The sequence below is a fragment of the Brachyhypopomus gauderio genome, unplaced genomic scaffold, assembly GCF_052324685.1.
Source record: "Brachyhypopomus gauderio isolate BG-103 unplaced genomic scaffold, BGAUD_0.2 sc86, whole genome shotgun sequence".
NCBI classification, from domain to species: Eukaryota; Metazoa; Chordata; class Actinopteri; order Gymnotiformes; family Hypopomidae; genus Brachyhypopomus; species Brachyhypopomus gauderio.
This window is the reverse complement of record NW_027506907.1, coordinates 143,795-162,780: the sequence shown is the minus strand read 5'-3', so window position 1 is coordinate 162,780 and position 18,986 is coordinate 143,795. Positions and strand designations below refer to the sequence as shown.

Below are 18,986 nucleotides of genomic sequence, written 5' to 3'. Positions count from 1 at the left end.
CCCAGAAGATACTCAAATCCCTCAATGCACTCTGCACTGTTGATTCTACTTAAAAGATTCAGTCACGTCTAGTTCATTGCTTCTCCACGATTTTGGAAATTGCATTTTACGCGGTGCAGCAACCAGACAAATATTTCACCTTAAATGTTTACGGACTCAAATAAGAGGACTGATCCTGGATCAGTGGTTAAAAAACCTTGTACATGCAGCTCTCAGTCATTTCTTCAAAGAATATGACTGCCAAGGTTTCACTTTGCAATCTGCAGAAAGCGCAGTGTGTGTCTTATTACAGATATATGTCATATATCAGCAGCACCATTTTTAGCAGGGTATTCCCACAACGACACGCTATAGTTTAAAATGATACATGTATCTCTTTACAGGTATTACCTTACATAGCATGGCCAATAATACTTATCTATTTAGTATTCTCTATAAAACCTTTCATGGTCATGCTCACGGGTGATTTGATACCTCTTTGACTTAGAGGTCCGTATGTTGTTGTGATCATGAAGCAATAATGAATATCATAATGACGGTAGAGTTTTCCACCGCAGGCTGTTTTCTCATTGGTTGACTTCGCTGTTCTGCGCAGCCATATCTGTTCAAGGTTCCATCTGGTTGTCTGTTGACTAGAGTGAGTGATAATTTCACACAAGCTGTTCTTTATCCTTTCAGTGGGTGACTTTTATTATGGCAGGGAATCACCAAGAATCATCTTCCCTGCTTAGTCATCTGTTAGCCTTTTAGGAATTAAGCCTTACACGATTTTGCTTGTAATTTTAATACAAAATAAGGGACACAAGCAGCTCTTTCTTTGATTTGTTTATAAGAAAAAATAAGAGATAAGTTAACAATAATGTGTATAAGAAAAAAAGAGGGGAACATTTAAATGTGCGATAAACATTTGTGTATCTACAGTATATGTTTATAGCTACAACTTTATTCCCTGATATGAAACTGCAGACAGACAAGGACACTCATCTGTTTGGACAACAGTGAGAGAGGTAATCAAACCAATAATTGTGTCTGGGGTTATTCAGGGACGCATTAAAGGTCCACTTGTTGTTCCAAATAAAAAGCTCAAAAATTGATGTTTCTGTTCAGGCAGTGACAAAGTTCTGTGCTTATAGACTACAGGGATTCGTGCAACTGGGAGGCAATAGTTACAGACTAGAGCCATCATCAGAAATGGACGGGTGAACTGTCAACTAATTTAAAATAAAGTTTTATTCACCAGTCCTGCATGGCCAGTATGAAGGATCCATGAGACTCTTTCATAATGCTGCGAGTAATTGTCTCATAATTGTCTGAATCTAATTGGAATACAATTATAATCCCTTTTAATACATGTCGGGGATTTATGAGTTCAACATGAAAATTCTATGTAGTCTTATGTCATTAAGAAAAATCTACCTCCCCACCCTGCACCCCCGTTGTCTGCAGTGAAAGAGACGGATGGATCACTTTGTCCTGGGCATCTTTTCAAGCTCATTTATGTCTGAGACTAATGGCCAAATCCTCACTGTTTACATCACACTGTAGCGGTTTCATGCACTTACAGTAATAATCAGTGGTTGGTGTTGGCTAAGAGGTCACGTTCCTCATAGCTGTGTTGCCCATGCAGGCTGTGCTTTTATTTGTTGTGGGCTGCAAGTTATAACGTATGAGCACTCTAAAACATCTCATGAAGCATCATAACCTCCTGTTGATGATGTAGTACAGTACGCATCAGCACTTCTCTCCAGGAACCCTGGAGGGAGCTTTTCGTGTGCTTTAGGTTGTGTCATTGGTTATTAAATAGGCTGTGAGTCTTTTGTCAGTAATGAAGCGTTTTGACTGAAGACCGCTGGGGCATTGCAAGATCTTGGAAGTAGCTGAGCTTCTCTGAGCTAACGCTTGAATGAGAGCTGACTGGTGTGCTTCATCTGACTGTGGCGTGGTTGCACCCAAACTGCTATGCAGATGGTTCAATAGTATTCCACTCCATACTTGCGGGAGGAGAGAAGACACCTTTGATCTGCCGTAGACTCTCTCAACGTATGGTTCAGATCCCAATCATCAGAAGATTGTCAGAAGCTTGTAGGTATTCTCAATGGCGCTTGGGGGAGGGGGCCATAAACCTTCTGGATGGAACCTTCATGCCTGTGCATTATTATTAAGTTGAGGAGTTGTTGGAAAATGCCCCCCTCCCTTATTGTTTGTGGAGAAGTGTTCCAGTGTGGCCTCTGCATCACCATGAGAGTGTGAGTGAGTTTCGTGGGGTGGGGGGGAGGGGGTGGTGGTGTTAATGGGACAGGAACAGCCCGGAGCATGGAGACACCAGCCCTTCGTTCTTCACACCATCTCGTTACAATCATCTGCACTCAGGCATTAGTCACAGTTCAACTGGGTGCTGCTTACAGGCGCTGAAGTGTCTCTCACTGTATCCGCCCTTCTGTCTCACCCTCATACATCCGTCATGTCCTTCTGTCTCACCCTCATACATCCATCATGTCCTTCTGTCTCACCCTCATACATCCATTATGTCCCCTGCTTCCTTTTTTCCACAGAAGAGGAGAGTTTTATTTCGTTCTCTCCCAGTGATCTCTAAGCCCTCAGCTTTCATTTTTGATTTATTTACCAGGTGGCTTTTTTTCTTTTTTTTTTTTTGCTGCTTGGCAGGAGACTGTACCTGTATTTTTATATTCTTTGTTTGTTGAGCAGGTACGCATGTCTGAAAATTAATTTTGAACCAGATATTCCATCATCTACATAACATGGATATACTCTTTACAGCACGCAGGACCGTATTTGTGATGACTACTGTGTGTAATTCATAACAGAGTGAAGAGGAGACAGGTGTATAATGAAATGAGCTGTGGTAAGAACTGATGCAGAGGAGAACCAGGGAGAGGGAGAGGTCTCTGAAATCATCACGGGTGTGCGAACAGTCCCTGTGAGTGCGTGGATGAGTGCATGTGTCCTTTTGGTTTTTTGGTTGAGCTCTGGTTCAGCCAACCATGTGTCAACCCGCATCCTCAGTCTGAAGACTGGGATGGCATAGGTGCGTGTTGTCTGAACCATTAGAGACGTGTCACACTGTCGTCTCAATCTTCTCAATGATCTCCACGGTAGACTTGGAGGGTGAAAGCAGACTGCATTCATCCTGCTCCCAGAGACTCGCAGGACTGGAGCCACCATCTGTGCTCAGCTCATCCTCCTCCTCTTCCTCCTCTTCATCATCCTCACATGAGTCTTCGTCACATGATTCTGTGCAGTGCAGACCCAATGCATTGATCCCAGAGTCCTCTGAGCTAGAGGGTGATGAGCAGTGGTCCATTTTGGGACCTTTTGGACTTTGCTCGTCTGACACTTTCCCCACCTGGGCCGCCTGCTTTTGGGCGTGCTGAGGGGACGTGGCCAGGGGCACCTGGGGTGGGCGGGGCATCGCTGGTGGTGGTCGCTGGACATAGCACATCTTCCCATTGATCCGTTTCACTATGTAGTCATCGACGAAGAGGTCTGCAATGACGCAGAACTTGGGTGACTCTGGGCAAGGTGGGGCTTTGAACATGGGTGCAGTGCCAAGGAGGCGCTCTGTCAGGGAGATTGACAGGTTCATCGTGTGGGCGTGGTCTGACGGCATGGCAGGAACGGCAGTGCTGGGCAGCTGGCAGACATTGGTCATAGGCTGGTAGACATATTTACCTACAGAGAATGAGGAAGAGAGGGTGGGAGTCAAACAAACATCAAAATACAAATAAGCGGTTACTCTGGCTTTAGTAGTAATGATTAAATTTTATCTTCAGTATCAGAAAATAGCAGAAAACAGTAGAACCCCCGGAACTCAACTGCCTCAGTACTCGACATATTCGACATATTCATGTTCAACAAGCTCGAACAAAACTTCAAAATCCGACCGACTCATGTGACTTTTGTTTACAAAATACAGTTCGCACTTTGGTCACATACCGCTAGTTGATCTTTAGATAGGTTTATACTTTATATAAACCTACTTTATACTTATACTTTATACCTATACATTATACTCCGCACGGCAAAAATAATGCAATCGCGGTGGCTCTGCCTATGCGCGAGGGCCCCGCTAACTGTCGCGTCACGAGGTCGTGCACCTCTCGAATTTTGTAACTTCAAAAATTCAAGCATTATACGTCACTTTCAAGGTCCAATTTCAATATTTTCCAGCACCTTAAGCTTATAATTAAGTTACATATTTATACATATACTCGAAATGATTCGAAATAATTCACTTTTTTATCACATTATTTGCGATACGGTCACTCTCGAAAGTATAGCTGAGCCTTTAGTTGCCGTTGCTGATTTTAAACCATTTTGAGGCTGTGCTCCAATGTTTTGCTGTATTTTTGTTGTTTTTTGTGGTTTTTGTACTGTATTCGACAAAAACATGAGTCCCAGAGAAGCTGAAGAGTAAGAGAAAACAGTAAGAACAACAATAGAGTTGAAAAGGGTGATCATAGAGAAGTATGAAAGATTTGTATCATAGATTCATAGATAGATTCAAGTATCATAGATTCGTGTGACAGACTTAGCATTGGAATTCAACTTGATGGATGAGAACGGATTATTCCGTTTTCAGTTATTTCTTATGGGGAAAATTGATTCGGAACTCGACTGCATCGCTTCTCAACGCTCCTTCCGGAACGAATTAGCATCGAGTTCAGGGGTTCTACTGTACTTTAACCCATATAAGAGTAGGACAATTGGAGATAAGAATTAAAACTGAGGACAGAGTAGAGGTGGGAGAGTTCAACCAGATTGGTGACATTACCAATAATCATTACCAGACATTACCAGTAATCACAGCTGCTGGACGAAAACACAGAGAAGAAGTGGTGTAAAAAATGTGAAGAACAAGTTCTGTCTTGGATAGGGGGCAGTGCTCATGATTAGTATTACCATAATACAAGAAATGACAAGAGCGGTGGAGATATTAAAAGGGTATTGACTTCAACACAGCAGTAGGATATGCTGTTGTCATGTGTCTTGGGAAGTGAACGCAAACCAGAAAGATCAGCTTGGATGCAATTAAATTCTCCATTTAAAACAAATGAAAACTGCTGTAAAACAACTGTGATACAGGCTGAGGCTATAGAGGACCGGCACACTTGAACATTACACAGAGGGAGAGATCATAAGGAGCAGTGAATGAGAGAGGGAGAGATCTAAAGGGAGCACTGAATGAGAGGGAGAGATCTAAAGGAGCAGTGAATGAGAGGGAGAGATCTAAAGGGAGCACTGAATGAGAGAGGGAGAGATCTAAAGGGAGCAGTGAATGAGAGAGGGAGAGATCTAAAGGGAGCACTGAATGAGAGAGGGAGAGATCATAAGGGAGCAGCAGTGAATGAGAGAGGGAGAGATCTAAAGGGAGCACTAAATGAGAGAGGGAGAGATCATAAGGGAACAGTGAATGAGAGAGGGAGAGATCTAAAGGGAGCAGTGAATGAGAGAGGGAGAGATCTAAAGGGAGCAGTGAATGAGAGGGAGAGATCATAAGGGAGCAGTGAATGAGAGAGGGAGAGATCTAAAGGGAGCAGTGAATGAGAGAGGGAGAGATCTAAAGGGAGCACTGAATGAGAGGGAGAGATCTAAAGGGAGCAGTGAATGAGAGGGAGAGATCATAAGGGAGCAGTGAATGAGAGAGGGAGAGATCTAAAGGGAGCACTGAATGAGAGGGAGAGATCTAAAGGAGCAGTGAATGAGAGAGGGAGAGATCTAAAGGGAGCAGTGAATGAGAGGGAGAGATCTAAAGGGAGCAGTAAATGAGAGAGGGAGAGAGATCTAAAGGGAGCAGTGAATGAGAGAGGGAGAGATCTAAAGGGAGCACTGAATGAGAGAGGGAGAGATCTAAAGGGAGCAGTGAATGAGAGGGAGAGATCTAAAGGAGCAGTGAATGAGAGAGGGAGAGATCTAAAAGAGCAGTGAATGAGAGAGGGAGAGATCTAAAGGGAGCACTGAATGAGAGGGAGAGATCTAAAGGGAGCAGTGAATGAGAGAGGGAGAGATCTAAAGGGAGCAGTGAATGAGAGAGGGAGAGATCTAAAGGGAGCAGTGAATGAGAGAGGGAGAGATCTAAAGGGAGCACTGAATGAGAGGGAGAGATCTAAAGGAGCAGTGAATGAGAGGGAGAGATCTAAAGGGAGCAGTGAATGAGAGGGAGAGATCATAAGGGAGCAGTGAATGAGAGAGGGAGAGATCTAAAGGGAGCAGTGAATGAGAGAGGGAGAGATCTAAAGGGAGCACTGAATGAGAGGGAGAGATCTAAAGGGAGCAGTGAATGAGAGGGAGAGATCATAAGGGAGCAGTGAATGAGAGAGGGAGAGATCTAAAGGGAGCAGTGAATGAGAGGGAGAGATCTAAAGGAGCAGTGAATGAGAGGGAGAGATCTAAAGGGAGCAGTGAATGAGAGAGGGAGAGATCTAAAGGAGCAGTGAATGAGAGAGGGAGAGATCATAAGGGAGCAGTGAATGAGAGAGGGAGAGAGATCTAAAGGAGCAGTGAATGAGAGGGAGAGATCTAAAGGAGCAGTGAATGAGAGAGGGAGAGATCTAAAGGGAGCAGTGAATGAGAGAGGGAGAGATCTAAAGGAGCAGTGAATGAGAGAGGGAGAGATCTAAAGGGAGCACTGAATGAGAGAGGGAGAGATCTAAAGGAGCAGTGAATGAGAGAGGGAGAGATCTAAGGGAGCAGTGAATGAGAGAGGGAGAGATCTAAAGGAGCAGTGAATGAGAGGGAGAGATCTAAAGGGAGCACTGAATGAGAGGGAGAGATCTAAAGGAGCAGTGAATGAGAGGGAGAGATCTAAAGGAGCAGTGAATGAGAGGGAGAGATCTAAAGGGAGCACTGAATGAGAGGGAGAGATCTAAAGGGAGCAGTGAATGAGAGGGAGAGATCTAAAGGGAGCACTGAATGAGAGGGAGAGATCTAAAGGGAGCAGTGAATGAGAGAGGGAGAGATCTAAAGGGAGCACTGAATGAGAGGGAGAGATCTAAAGGGAGCAGTGAATGAGAGAGGGAGAGATCTAAAGGGAGCAGTGAATGAGAGGGAGAGATCTAAAGGAGCAGTGAATGAGAGGGAGAGATCTAAAGGGAGCAGTGAATGAGAGAGGGAGAGATCTAAAGGGAGCACAGAATGAGAGGGAGAGATCTAAAGGAGCAGTGAATGAGAGGGAGAGATCTAAAGGGAGCAGTGAATGAGAGAGGGAGAGATCTAAAGGGAGCAGTGAATGAGAGAGAGAGAGAGAGAGAGAGAGAGGGAGTGCACGAGCAAGCCAAAGAGAGCATGAGTGAGGTAAAGTGAAACAATCAAATAAATACAGTGTATGTTCCTTCCACTCCACAAATAACAATAGACCACAGTGCATCAGTACATTGGTCGTGTGAGCTCGTTAACACCTGCTCCACAATCAGGCCACTATGGTGGAGGAATGTGAATATGGCCGCCCCGTGCTTCTACAGTGAGCTGTCCCAGCTGTACCATTTCACACAGAGTAACATGACGTCCCTCTCAAACTCTTCTCTTCGTTTTTCTCAAACAGCACATTAGTGCTTGCTGAGCCCTAAATTTCTAGTTTCTCCATTGAACAAATGCGGATCCTACCTCCCTGGAATCAACTCCTAATCTTGTGTAAAAACAATCAAATTAAAATCGTAAAATGCTAAGTACTGACCCACAGCTTTCTGGCATTATTTCAAAAGCCAACTTCTGTGGTCTGGGCTGTGTGTTTTGACTGGCGGCAGGGTAACTGCCTGTTGGGTCATTTTTCATGATACGAATCACCAAGTACCCATAAACTGACACAGACGCCCGTCATAAATAATTCATACATGACCACATGCTCCCTCTCGCATGAGTGCACCATGGGACACAATAGTCAGCAAAGGCGACGTGCCAGATGAGCCCTGGCCACCTCGTTACTGGCCACAAGTATGTAACCGCGGTGTTACATTCTCCATCTCTTCCCTTTCACATGTGCAGTTGCCCTGTTAGGGTCTATCAGAACTGGCCTACCTTATCAATACTACCCGTCTTCACTGGGCCAGCCTGTGTCTAAAACCCAAGACAAAATCCACTCGAATAATGCAGACCCGGCAGCCAATGAACGCGAGCTCGCCAGCAGTGTGAACGAGACCCGATGGCATCTTGCTTCCCACCAGTTTTCATTCACTGTTTGCGCGTTAGCTTTTCTGAGATAATGTACCGTTCTGGGGGCGCTGTGAGGAAAGCTAGTCGCAGTACAGCTTAAAAGTATCTACCAGCAACAGCTTTTTGTTGCGAATATGATGGTTTTCAGTTTTCTGTGCAGGGGGTGAACTTTTGGAGTGTTCACTGGGATCTCGTTCTCTGTGTCGTTATGTGATACACGCCTCCAGGTTCTGCTTCGTCTCATGAAATATGAAGAAAGTTGGATCGGGTCTGAGGTATTTATCTAAACGACAATAGCCTCTACATAATTGCGGGGTTTGCAAAAATGGCTGTACTTTTCTAAATTATAATGTGGACTGCAAAAGGCCTGTTTGTCTTTCAGACATTGGGGGTAACAATCTCAGGGTCAGATGACCCCAACACTAACACGCTCAGGCATTTCCCCATCAAACCGTACACCTGTTTGTTCTGCAGACTCTCATGGTAGGTTCTGAGTTCTGTCCTACTGTGGAGAAGAACCTTCTGTGCTGTCAATTTGACAGAGGCTGGTCCTGGTGGTGAAAATGCATTTATACATGTCTGCGCACTATTTTTACAGCACCAGGACTGCCCAGCGGAGCAGGGCGTGAGCAGGCTAGTGTCTCTATTTGATTAACATAAGCTGCGGAAAGTCCAGAGCAGATTCACAAGGCATTTGTCTCCTTTGACAAAGGGAAAACTCAAGTGTGTGCAGAGAGAGAAAGGCCCATGCTAATATGATTCCCTCCGAAATATGCCTGAGATTATGTGAATCTGTTCCATAAAACGTGCTTTATTAGCTTAGCGAGGAGTTATCCTACAGCCTTGAAGAGACTCTGAGTCTTTTCGTAGCTGTGTGAGATAAACTGCTCCACTTTGGCTCTTCTCAAGCTGCTGAAAATGTCCTTTTTTTTGAGGATTTAAAAAATTCTTCCATTTGGGAAACTGATTTTGCTGGCATATGTTAGCTTTGAAATAACAATTTTCACACTGTACGAAGCTTTTTTGGATGTGAAATCCATGCATCAAAATCTGTTTTAGAAGTAGCTGTGACATTCAATAGAGTTACACACTGTACTAACCTATATATTCCACAGCAGTGTTAGTTTCAGCCCTCCGTGTGTATGGGAGAGGCTGAGGATTTTCCATTGCTTGTTAAGCATGGCTATCTCATTACAGCACCAGATGAAAGCAGGGACCATGACTCTGATATGGGAACGCTGGGATTTAACACACGCTGAACGCTGACCTGATGGGACCCCTCACTGGGATCACTCCCATCCATTTTATGTCCTGTGCAGATGATTTATGAGTCCATCTTTTAAAAAATTGCTGAAAACATGATCTTTCTGTTGCACTACATAATGATAAAAGAGACTGAAATGACCTACCGCAGGTCCAGGACATGTGCATTATGAATATCTGAATATCGTATTATGGCTGAATTTGTTAAGTATGAGCATCTCTAGAGGACCACTATGATGAGATTGACAACTTGCATATAAAAATATGACCATGTCTAAAAATGATGAATGTACACCACTCTTCTGCGTCCTTTAAAGAGGTGTCTAGTTCAGGTTCAGAAAATCCTGCAGCATTTTGTTTCCACGGCGTAGCTTTGCTGATTAGCTCTGTGCTGTGTACTCAAGCACTGGATGAAGACAAAAGGTAAATGAGAGGTGAAAGGTCAAATCTGAACTCGGTGTACGGAACTGGAACGGCACAAGCAGTGCTGAACAAGCGGCAAAAATATACGTGACATTGTTGACATAGGAGACGTGTGTGTGTGTGTGTGTGTGTGTGTGTGTGTGTGTGTGAGAGAGAGAGTGTGATATGTGCAGAGTGTGAACAAGGGAAACGCTACAGTCAGCACACTTCCTGTAGCCTTTCCACATACAAGCACAAGCCGACTGAATTAGCCTGAGCCTCACACATTTGATCATTATGACTATGGAACACAGACTGTTAGAGGTTTATGTCAAAAGCACAGATGTACAGAGGTGGTGCTAAGATAGCTGAGGAGTAGTGTGAACAGAGCCAGTATGGATAGAGCAGATGTAATGCCGTTTGTTTCAGTGTTCGATCAAGTCTACAAAGTCTGTTTGAATGCTACAAAATTTAATGTTATGTCGCACCAAAAATGATGCGGTTTAAATGAGATAAAGCACCAGCTGTTTTGGGTTTTTCAATGGTAAGAAAATGTGAAGTGATCTTCTCAATGGATATTAAACACCTTGTACCACTGAGTACTTACGACATTGTAAAGGAACTGACATTTTGAAGCAGGAGCCCATTACAGCAGGGACAGGAAATCAGGGCTGAATGTTTCTATTGGTCCCGTTAGTGTTGTGCGGGTGTCTTGAGAAATATCGTGCAGTGAGGGTCAATAGCCACATCACGTTAAGCGTTCTCCAAGAGTCTTTTACACAATAACAACTGCAATAGAACGGTGATAGAAATCAAAACATAATATTTTTGTCCTTATTTCCATATGGTGCCCTGCTACAAATGTGTCTTGCTTGGCTAGCTGCTGTTTGCCTTCTAAAGCCCACCACAGGGCTCTGGACAGAGCAGCTCCAGGAGGTTGTGAGTGGGTGGGCCAACTGGCTAAAGCAGGGTCTAAGCTGGACTTAACAGTCCTGCTCAACAGCATTTCCTGTTGACCCCTACCAGAGCATTAGTGCACTGAGACAAAATGATTTCATACTGGATTATAACAGTAGATTGGGGATTATGGCTGAAGATGCATGAACAAACAAACCAGAGGAGGCTGCTGCTGGATTAGTCCCACGTTATATTTCTGTTTGTTGCTGCTGACAATGGTCAGCGCATGAAGACCGAACAGTTGGGAATAACTGTTTTGCAGAGTTTCGATCTGATTCCTGTGGAGTTCCCCACTGAAGGTTTGGGTCCAGTAACCGCAGGAGGGGCTGGGAGGGGAAAGTGAAGTGAAAACGTCTCTCTGTCTGCAGATGTGATGGACTGTTTGATAAGAGGAGCGAGTGATGAGACGAGTGGAGCATAAACCGAGGCCAGCGGTGTGTTGCCTTCCATTCCAATTAATCGCCCTCTCTCCCTCCTTCTCCCTTTATCTTTCTCCCTCTCTCTCCATCTCTCTTTATCTGTCTCCGTCCCCTCCTGTAGCTTTCTCTCCCTCTTTCTGTCTTCCTCTCTCACTCTCCCTCTTTCTCTCTCTAGCTCTTTCTCTCTCTCTACTTATCTATCTGTATATGTCTCTCTCTCCACACATGGGTAAGTGCACATGGAGCTGAGCCATGGATGAGAACTGATGAGACGTCTGCAGAAAGTCCCCTTGCTGATTATTTCTCAGCATTAGACAGGTCACATAAGACTGAGGTCACTCCACATCACCTCAGATACACCTCCACTGAGACACTAACTGTGTGTGTCCGTGTTTATGTGTGTGTGTGTGCAAGCATGAGTGTGAATTTAGGCTGAGGGAAAGTCCCTTTCCTTCATTTGGGACTCGTCTACTACATCAGTAATTGGAGGTAAAATACTGAAGGCTCCAAGCGAGCCAATGAGTCGTCAAATCATCTACTAATCTCTTAGTCGCCCCTCCCATTTTCATTGATATGCTAATTGCAGTCAGAGAGAACTCTAACGAGCTAATTGCATTGCTTATCTAAGTAAGTTCGCTGTTAAGACTTCTGCCTTCAGGCTTATAATCACTGCCTGCTCCTCTAGTCTGTTTATACCAGCCGGCTGGAACTTTCCAGACATAACTCCAACACACACACACACACACACACACACACACACACACACACACACACACACACACACACACACACACACACACACACACATACACCGTCTTGCAAATTGCTCTCACAGAAAAAAAAAAACCTCCTTACAAAAACACAATGGCAAAACACATTAAAGATTTCTTCTGGATATGCTAATGGAGATATATGCAGCATTTTCTTAATGAAGACTGTTATGGCGGCTTTTCAAGCAGCCGTGACTACCACTAGACAGGACCATCTGTCCATATGTTCATGTGACATAGAGTTTCTAAAGATATATGGGTGTATCAAGATGTATCAACAATAAGCATCAGTATTGAAGTGTCATGCACCTAGAGTGAGTTTTCTCTAACTTTCTTTAGACTCCATTGAGGCTCAACCGTCCCCAATCCTGGAGATCTAGCCTCCGTGGAGATCTAGCCTCCATGCAGTCTTGTTCCCACCTTAATCTGCACCTGATCCGGTTAATTGGGTCCCTTCAGCAACATCTGAATATGTGATCCAGGTGTCTAGGAATCCACCTCCACAAACCCCTGAATTACTGTGACTTTGCTCACCAGAATTAAACAAATTCTGGCATCCAGCTCCAAACATTAAGTATGTGTCTCTTTTGATCAATAAAAAACCTACTAGACCTGACAGGTCATGTCTTTTACAGTCGGCCCTGATGTACGAGCAAAGCCAGTGGAAAAAGAGACCGTCAAGCAAGGATGCGATTCATTCAAATCAGACTCCAGCACCCCTGATTTATGACAGGCCTTTAAAGTGGCAGTGAATCTGAGCCTTTTAACTTGGAAATGATCGGATTTCCACATACAAGGTCACAGAGCGACCTTATAGTTGCATAAAGGCAACCTATAGCAGAGCCACCTCTTCACTGCCTACAAACCTATAGCAGAGCCACCTCTTCACTGCCTACCAAGCAGACAGGGAGAAGCCAGTGGAGACCAGAGGAAGAATGAACTGTACACGCATATATTTCTGCCAAAAAAGGGCAAATCCTGCTTCTTCCCCCTCTGGGAAGTAAACAAGGGTTTCCAAGGAGGACAACACTGCGAATATTCATAGAAAACCAAACAGTCAAAGACAGGTAACAAATGGTAGAGAGAGGGGGGGGGGGGGGGGGGTGAGCGAAGACAAATGAGGATGGATTCTCCTGGGGCTGCAGAATGCAGAAACCTCCTCTGTAGTATCTCATAAAGGAGCCTCCTGAATTAAAAACCCTATCAGTATTAATTTATTCAGTACTACTATCATTTATGTGTGTGTGTGCGCAGGCACACACATACACAGGTACGCTCATGTGCATATTCAAGCGGTTGTGCAGAACACCTATTAGGAGAACTTCAGTGGTGAGCAATCAATAGGATGTAGAGCATTAGGTGTCCTACACACACGTTTGATGATTGGTTCACACACACCCTGAACATTCTGCAGGACGAGCGCCTCCCTTTCCTGCATCATTATCACTACTCTTCACAGAATCTCCCAGAATGCTTTACTCTGGTTGCACTTACTCCGTTCTATTTCCATCTGGAATATATATATAAAATAACCATACAGCTGTTCAGAAGTGGGACAAATGTTGGAACGAAACACCTGACTGCACTATATGCTGAAAGAGAAGATTTTGATCTGATACACCTAAAGTACTATTAGTTCTTGTCATGTTTACAGTGGGCTGACAGTACAGCTGCTGTAAACGGCCTCTCATTAAAAAAAAAGGGGGGGGGGGGGGGGGGCTTAATAAACGTGGCCTTAACGTAACGACTTAATGACCAAGTCTTAACACTGGAACTGTGCCCTAGTGAGTCCGTCACCCACCAGAGTGAGGAAGGGGAAACACACAAACAGTGTTGGTGAAGCTGGGGTGTAGAGGGGTGTAGAGAGGTGGAGGTTGGTGAAGCTGAGGGGGTGTAGAGAGGTGGAGGTTGGTGAAACTGGAGTGTAGAGGGGCTCAGTGTTTGTCCTTTGTTATTCAGTCTGGAAGGAAAGGCTGGACTCTAAAAGACAGACCCGTCATTCTCGACCTGGTGGGCGGAGCCTGCGCTGACCTTTGGCAAGTAGGCAGGAAGAACAAGGCCCGGCTTGACCTTGAACTACTGACACGACTTCCTGCTCTTCATCGGGTAACTTCCTACAATGGCAGTCAGAATAAAATGGCTCCCGAACGATGTGGTTCCAGGAAACTCACTGCACGATTGAATCTTTTTTTTTCAGTGGTGCCATAAGCAGAAATTATTCGAACTTGATGAAATATTAAAGAGAATGAATGTAGCTTAATGGCAGTGTGGGTCTGGACATCACAGAGTGATGAGTGTGAAGTCTGGAGTGAATGTGTGCGTCCCTCTTTACCCCAGGGCACCCAGGTGCCTAGAGAGCTTTCTGCTTATTACAGCACTTAAATACATCAATGTCCGTGCACCAACCACCTTCATCACTGCTTCCTGTATATCTGTGGTTCACTCTGTAATTGTCAAGCCCTTCGTGAGCTGTGTCAAGTGTGCTGGACCCAGAGAAATAAAAATGTGTGAATAAAATGGCGTATCCAGCAACGAGACTGGGAACTGTTGTAATAACTATTCTTGTGACGAGACATGTGGTCTGCGCTAAGGAGACTTCCACACAGAACTGACACCAAACGAAACTGTCCAGCTCAGCAAAGATGGACAGACAGTGAGTGTGTTTGCGTGTTCTCGTGAGACCTCTGTACCATGGTTTGCATGATATTCCTTTGCAGTGCATTTTTAAAAGTGCCTATGTTAGAGTGGCGTTTTGCCCCTCTTTAATATGATATTGTTGGGTGTGATGGTAGGTCTCGACGTGCCGGAGAAGGACAGAAGACAGGCTGGTCTCTCGGTTTTGTGCCTGAGTGAACTCAAGCCTGCATTTCAGCGGCACGGTCCTGATGCAACACCTCATCAAAACAACACAGACGCCGATGACGGAAAATCAGGCCGAGGGAGCCTGTTTCCTTACGCTGTCTCTCTCCCAGAAGGTGAAGACCCTGCAAGTGTCACCGCCCTGTTTAAACCGCCCATACTGACATTCCGTCTGCAGCACACATTTGGACATGGTTACATCCCCGAGGAGGCAGCAGCAATCTGACGAATCAGCTTCTCTCCTCTCCTAGTCACATGATCTTTGTTCCCCTCTGCGACGGCTACCATTTAACAGAGGCCTCTGTTGTGTGAAAGACAGACTCAATTCTGGTCCCGTCCCGCCTATGCCCAGCTGTGTCGGACCCCCATCCATGTCATGCTCCTTGGGCTCCAGGAGAGATCGGCTTTCAGTCCAAAATGGCTTCCTGTTTGACATTCGGTTCACTAAACAGATAACATGTAGTGCGGTTCACTACGTAGGGCATTACCTCTCAGACCCCATCGAGAGGACACACACATTACACATTTCGGTGCTTTCTCTGTACTACATCTCTGATTAACTTCATGGTAATTACCTGATGACTTCAGTCAGCTGTGTGGCAATGTTCAGAAATGTTCAGAGCCCGGTGGGGCGTTCTAACCACCGGCACTGGGCATAAATGCACTTCGCTCACGTCTGTGTGCGTTAAGTGTCGGCAGCTGCTGTATTTGAGATTGGGCCTGGGTCTCTATCACACTGTCGACGTGAGCCTTTATTCCCTTCGCACATTCCCAACTCCACGCTTCAAGCTTTAAGCAGCTGTCACTGCAGCAGCCGAACAGTTCAATCACAACAACAAAACAATAAAAACACTGAAATATGAAAAGGTACATTTACCATCATCTTTTGTCAAAGTTATTTGCTATTGTTCCTGGCTGAATCTAAACAGTGCTGTTAAATCAGCCTTTACTCCTTAGTATTACAAATTTCTAACTGATTTACATTGGACTCCTCTAGATTAATATAGTGTATTAGTATGTATGAGTATGTACACATTGCTATAGGCTAGGTGTTTCCACTGAAATGGAAGTCATTTGTTAAGTTGCTGTTGCTAGTAAAGCCAGCCCACTCTGTGATTGGGGTTTGACATGGGGCAGCTCGTTCAGGTCTTCTTGATTTAAGCACTCCCTTTTCGGGATCGTCTCTTCTTCTATGCAAAAGAAAAAGAATTTATCCTCTACTGGTAGACCTAGGTCTATGTAGGTCTACCAGTAGTTCTGTGTAGAGCAGTACATCTTATTACTTACTGCTCCTCGCAAGCGATGTAGTTACAGAAAGTAAAATCGTTGAATATCTGTTTTTCTTACATCTGTACCAATTAGACAATAAAGTCAACAGATATGGAATTCCCAGAATTACAGATAATTTACTAGTTCACAAACTAATTGTAATGCATTGTAGCTCATCTAAACTGTCCTTTGTGGGTTGAAAAGGGTTGAGTAAAGAAAGACAGCAAACAACCATAGCACTTAAGATTAATCATCGGTTGTGTACTTTATTGAGCTTCTTCAAATATGTCTGTTAAAATAATTACTAAGGGATCCTTAGCAGACCCAAGACTAGTTCGTTGGAAGGCTAATGTTTTTACTCGGTTAGAGGACTCTCTTACAAAAATTGGTGGGGCTTATTCCATCTTTTTTGTTAAATCATAATTTAGTTTATATCCTAACATAACTACAAAACGCTTGTCGTAACCGGCCATTGTATTACAATAATCTGATTTAACAATCATGCATCCTGCACGAAGTTTATTGTGTTCACAAGACGGGAAATAATGCTATGTTCTCACTGTCAACACTGTAGACTTTTGCGACTATTTTGATAAATATACTTGTAATAAACGTCTGACGTCGTTTGTTTCGTTGAGTTCGGAAAATCCAACCAGCTAAAGAATTTTACAAGTGACGGGAATTATTTATTTATTTGTGAAAACAACGCTTTTGTGACTTTGCAATTTCGACCGAAATATACGTTTGTTTGTTGTTTTTTTTTTACTTTTAAGACCTACTCAAATCAAGCTCAGAAGATACGTGTTTGTGGACTGTCGTAATCTTGTAAGAAAGCGTTTGATCTTGTTAGTGTCGATGACTATTAAATAAAAGCATTTATAGCTACTCAGATGTAGAAAACTCCGATTTGTTATCAGTGACGTGGCCTTTCGGTCGGCGTCGGTTAGTGTGTGTGTGTTAAATACCCTTCAATAAACGAGTGAGCACGGGTCCGTTATGTTCTAATACCAGTCCTGGTGCGTTTGAGCTTAAGAAACAGTACTCTACTCACAATGGCACCATCCCAGATGACAACACCAGTGCAGCTTGAAGCACTTTCCGTGGCTGTGGGTCGCACATATGGACAGTCCGTCACACGGCAGAAAGTCCGGTCGCCCCGCGCAGCTCTTGGCCAACGCCTGCGCCTCGTCCAACTTCTCGCTCTTCTGTCCGCCCGAAGCGGCCATCGCACACACCCAGGATCAGATGGACTCCAAAGACCACATCGGCTCCTGAAGGACCGGAGGAGAAGCTCCTGGAGATGTAGTTTATGGTCGGCGTCAGCTGCTGCTCGCTCAGACAATACGACGTAAGTGAAAATGTATGTGGCGCCGGAGAATTCAGCGTTTTCAAATCCTTATCTTGGGCTGTTACAAAAACATCCCGTCTCTACCTCTGTTTACTCTCTAAAAAACGAATAAACAACGTTCACGTAGGGCCTATATCTCCGTTCGGTCCTTGACGAGCTGCCTACAATCCTCTCAGAAAGATGATGGCTCCTGATGTAATACCCTGTTCCGCTACGGGCTTTCTCCTTCCTCCTCCGCCTGTCGCTGACTCCCCCCTCTCCCCAACTTTCTTTGGAGTCGGACTGGCAGTCATACGGTCCGGCTACTCTCCACATGGACCTCTATAATCCCCACAGCCCAGTTTGCACTCTCTCTTTATCCCGATTTCTCTCTCTCTCTCTCTCTCTCTCTCTCTCTCTCTCTCTCTCTCTCTCTCTCTCTCTCTCTCGTCTCTCGTAGATGGGTTGGAGGTTCGGTTCTACGCGGCGCGCGCATTTCTGCACGCAGTACCTCCTACCACATCACACCGCTCGCGCCTTCCAGTCTCTAGAACATTGTAGGGTGATGTAGGCACATACGTTTACCTTGCATGATGCAATTAAATAGGTTTTACACAACATTTAAATAAAAAAAAATAAAAAAAATGGTGACCGAACGTACAAATAATTGATTAGGCAGGGGTTATTATACAGTTCTTCGTCATTTACCTGCCAATTGCATCAATTCTAATTATGTCTGAATGACTGTATTGGATAATTATGTCAAAAACAACAAATCGTATTGTTTTTATATAAAACGGATCTTTGTAGAGTTAGGTCACAGTAATTGTAGTTCTTTCGTTGCGTTTATTAATTTGTTTTAATTTTCAGACACACGTAGCCTATGGACACAATGTCCATGAAGGTAGTTCGGCATTGTCCCTGCGCTGAAAGATCTAGGTTCATAAGCCATTGCCTGCGTTCCCTCCTGTTCTGTGGGCAAGTTCACGAGCAGGTCACCTCCCGCCTGCCTCTCTCTCTCCCTCTCTCTCCCTCTCTCTCTCTCTCTGATTCATAGCTTATTGATGGTGAAAACTGACCTCCTGGTTATGCTTTTAAGAGCTGAGCTCTGCTGTCTAAAGTGGCAGGAAGCCTATTATAATGGCCATGGAGGAGAGGGGTGTAGGGTGCGCAAAGCTTGAACTCCCGTGTAACCAAGGACCGTCTTTCCACGGAAACGTGGAGCGACATAAAAAACCGCGAAACACACAAAAAAAAAACAATCATCAAAGGTTCGGCAGTGCCGTGTTATATCCACCCGCTTTAAAAGAAGCCCGCCGGTTTTAGTTCAGCGTCCCTCTGTGTGTGTGTGTGTGTGTGTGTGTGTGTGTGTGTGTGTGTGTGTGTGTGTGTGTGTGTGTGTTTCAAAAAAGGAAAATCTTGCAAAAAAAACTGCATGCCCTTTTGCATGCAGTAAGCCCGTGACACACCGAGAGCCACAGTCCACGTGGACTTTCTGTTCCTGAACTGGTTTCTTTCAGTGGGCTGATGTTCAAGGATTGGTCAAAAAGAAAA

At 44.5% G+C, this 18,986-nt stretch overlaps 1 protein-coding gene across 1 annotated transcript; it reads right to left on the bottom strand.

Moving 5' to 3' along the window:
- Positions 1–788: 788 nt before the first annotated feature.
- LOC143493393 (UPF0524 protein C3orf70 homolog A) lies at positions 789–17,833 on the bottom strand. The gene is made up of 2 exons (XM_076991797.1): positions 17,157–17,833; positions 789–3,690 (listed from the first exon to the last, which is right to left on the bottom strand). Exons 1-2 carry the CDS (start codon positions 17,329–17,331, stop codon positions 3,077–3,079), a joined length of 789 nt encoding a protein of 262 aa, XP_076847912.1. The 5' UTR covers positions 17,332–17,833; the 3' UTR covers positions 789–3,076.
- Positions 17,834–18,986: the final 1,153 nt, after the last annotated feature.

Bases quoted from the DNA above. Each gene is read 5' to 3' on its own strand.
- LOC143493393 (XM_076991797.1), bottom strand. From the start codon at position 17,331: ATGGCCGCTTCGGGCGGACAGAAGAGCGAGAAGTTGGACGAGGCGCAG. The intron at 3,691-17,156 runs GTGAGTAGAGTA...CATTCTCTGTAG, and splicing joins TCATCTGGGATGGTGCCATT to GTAAATATGTCTACCAGCCT.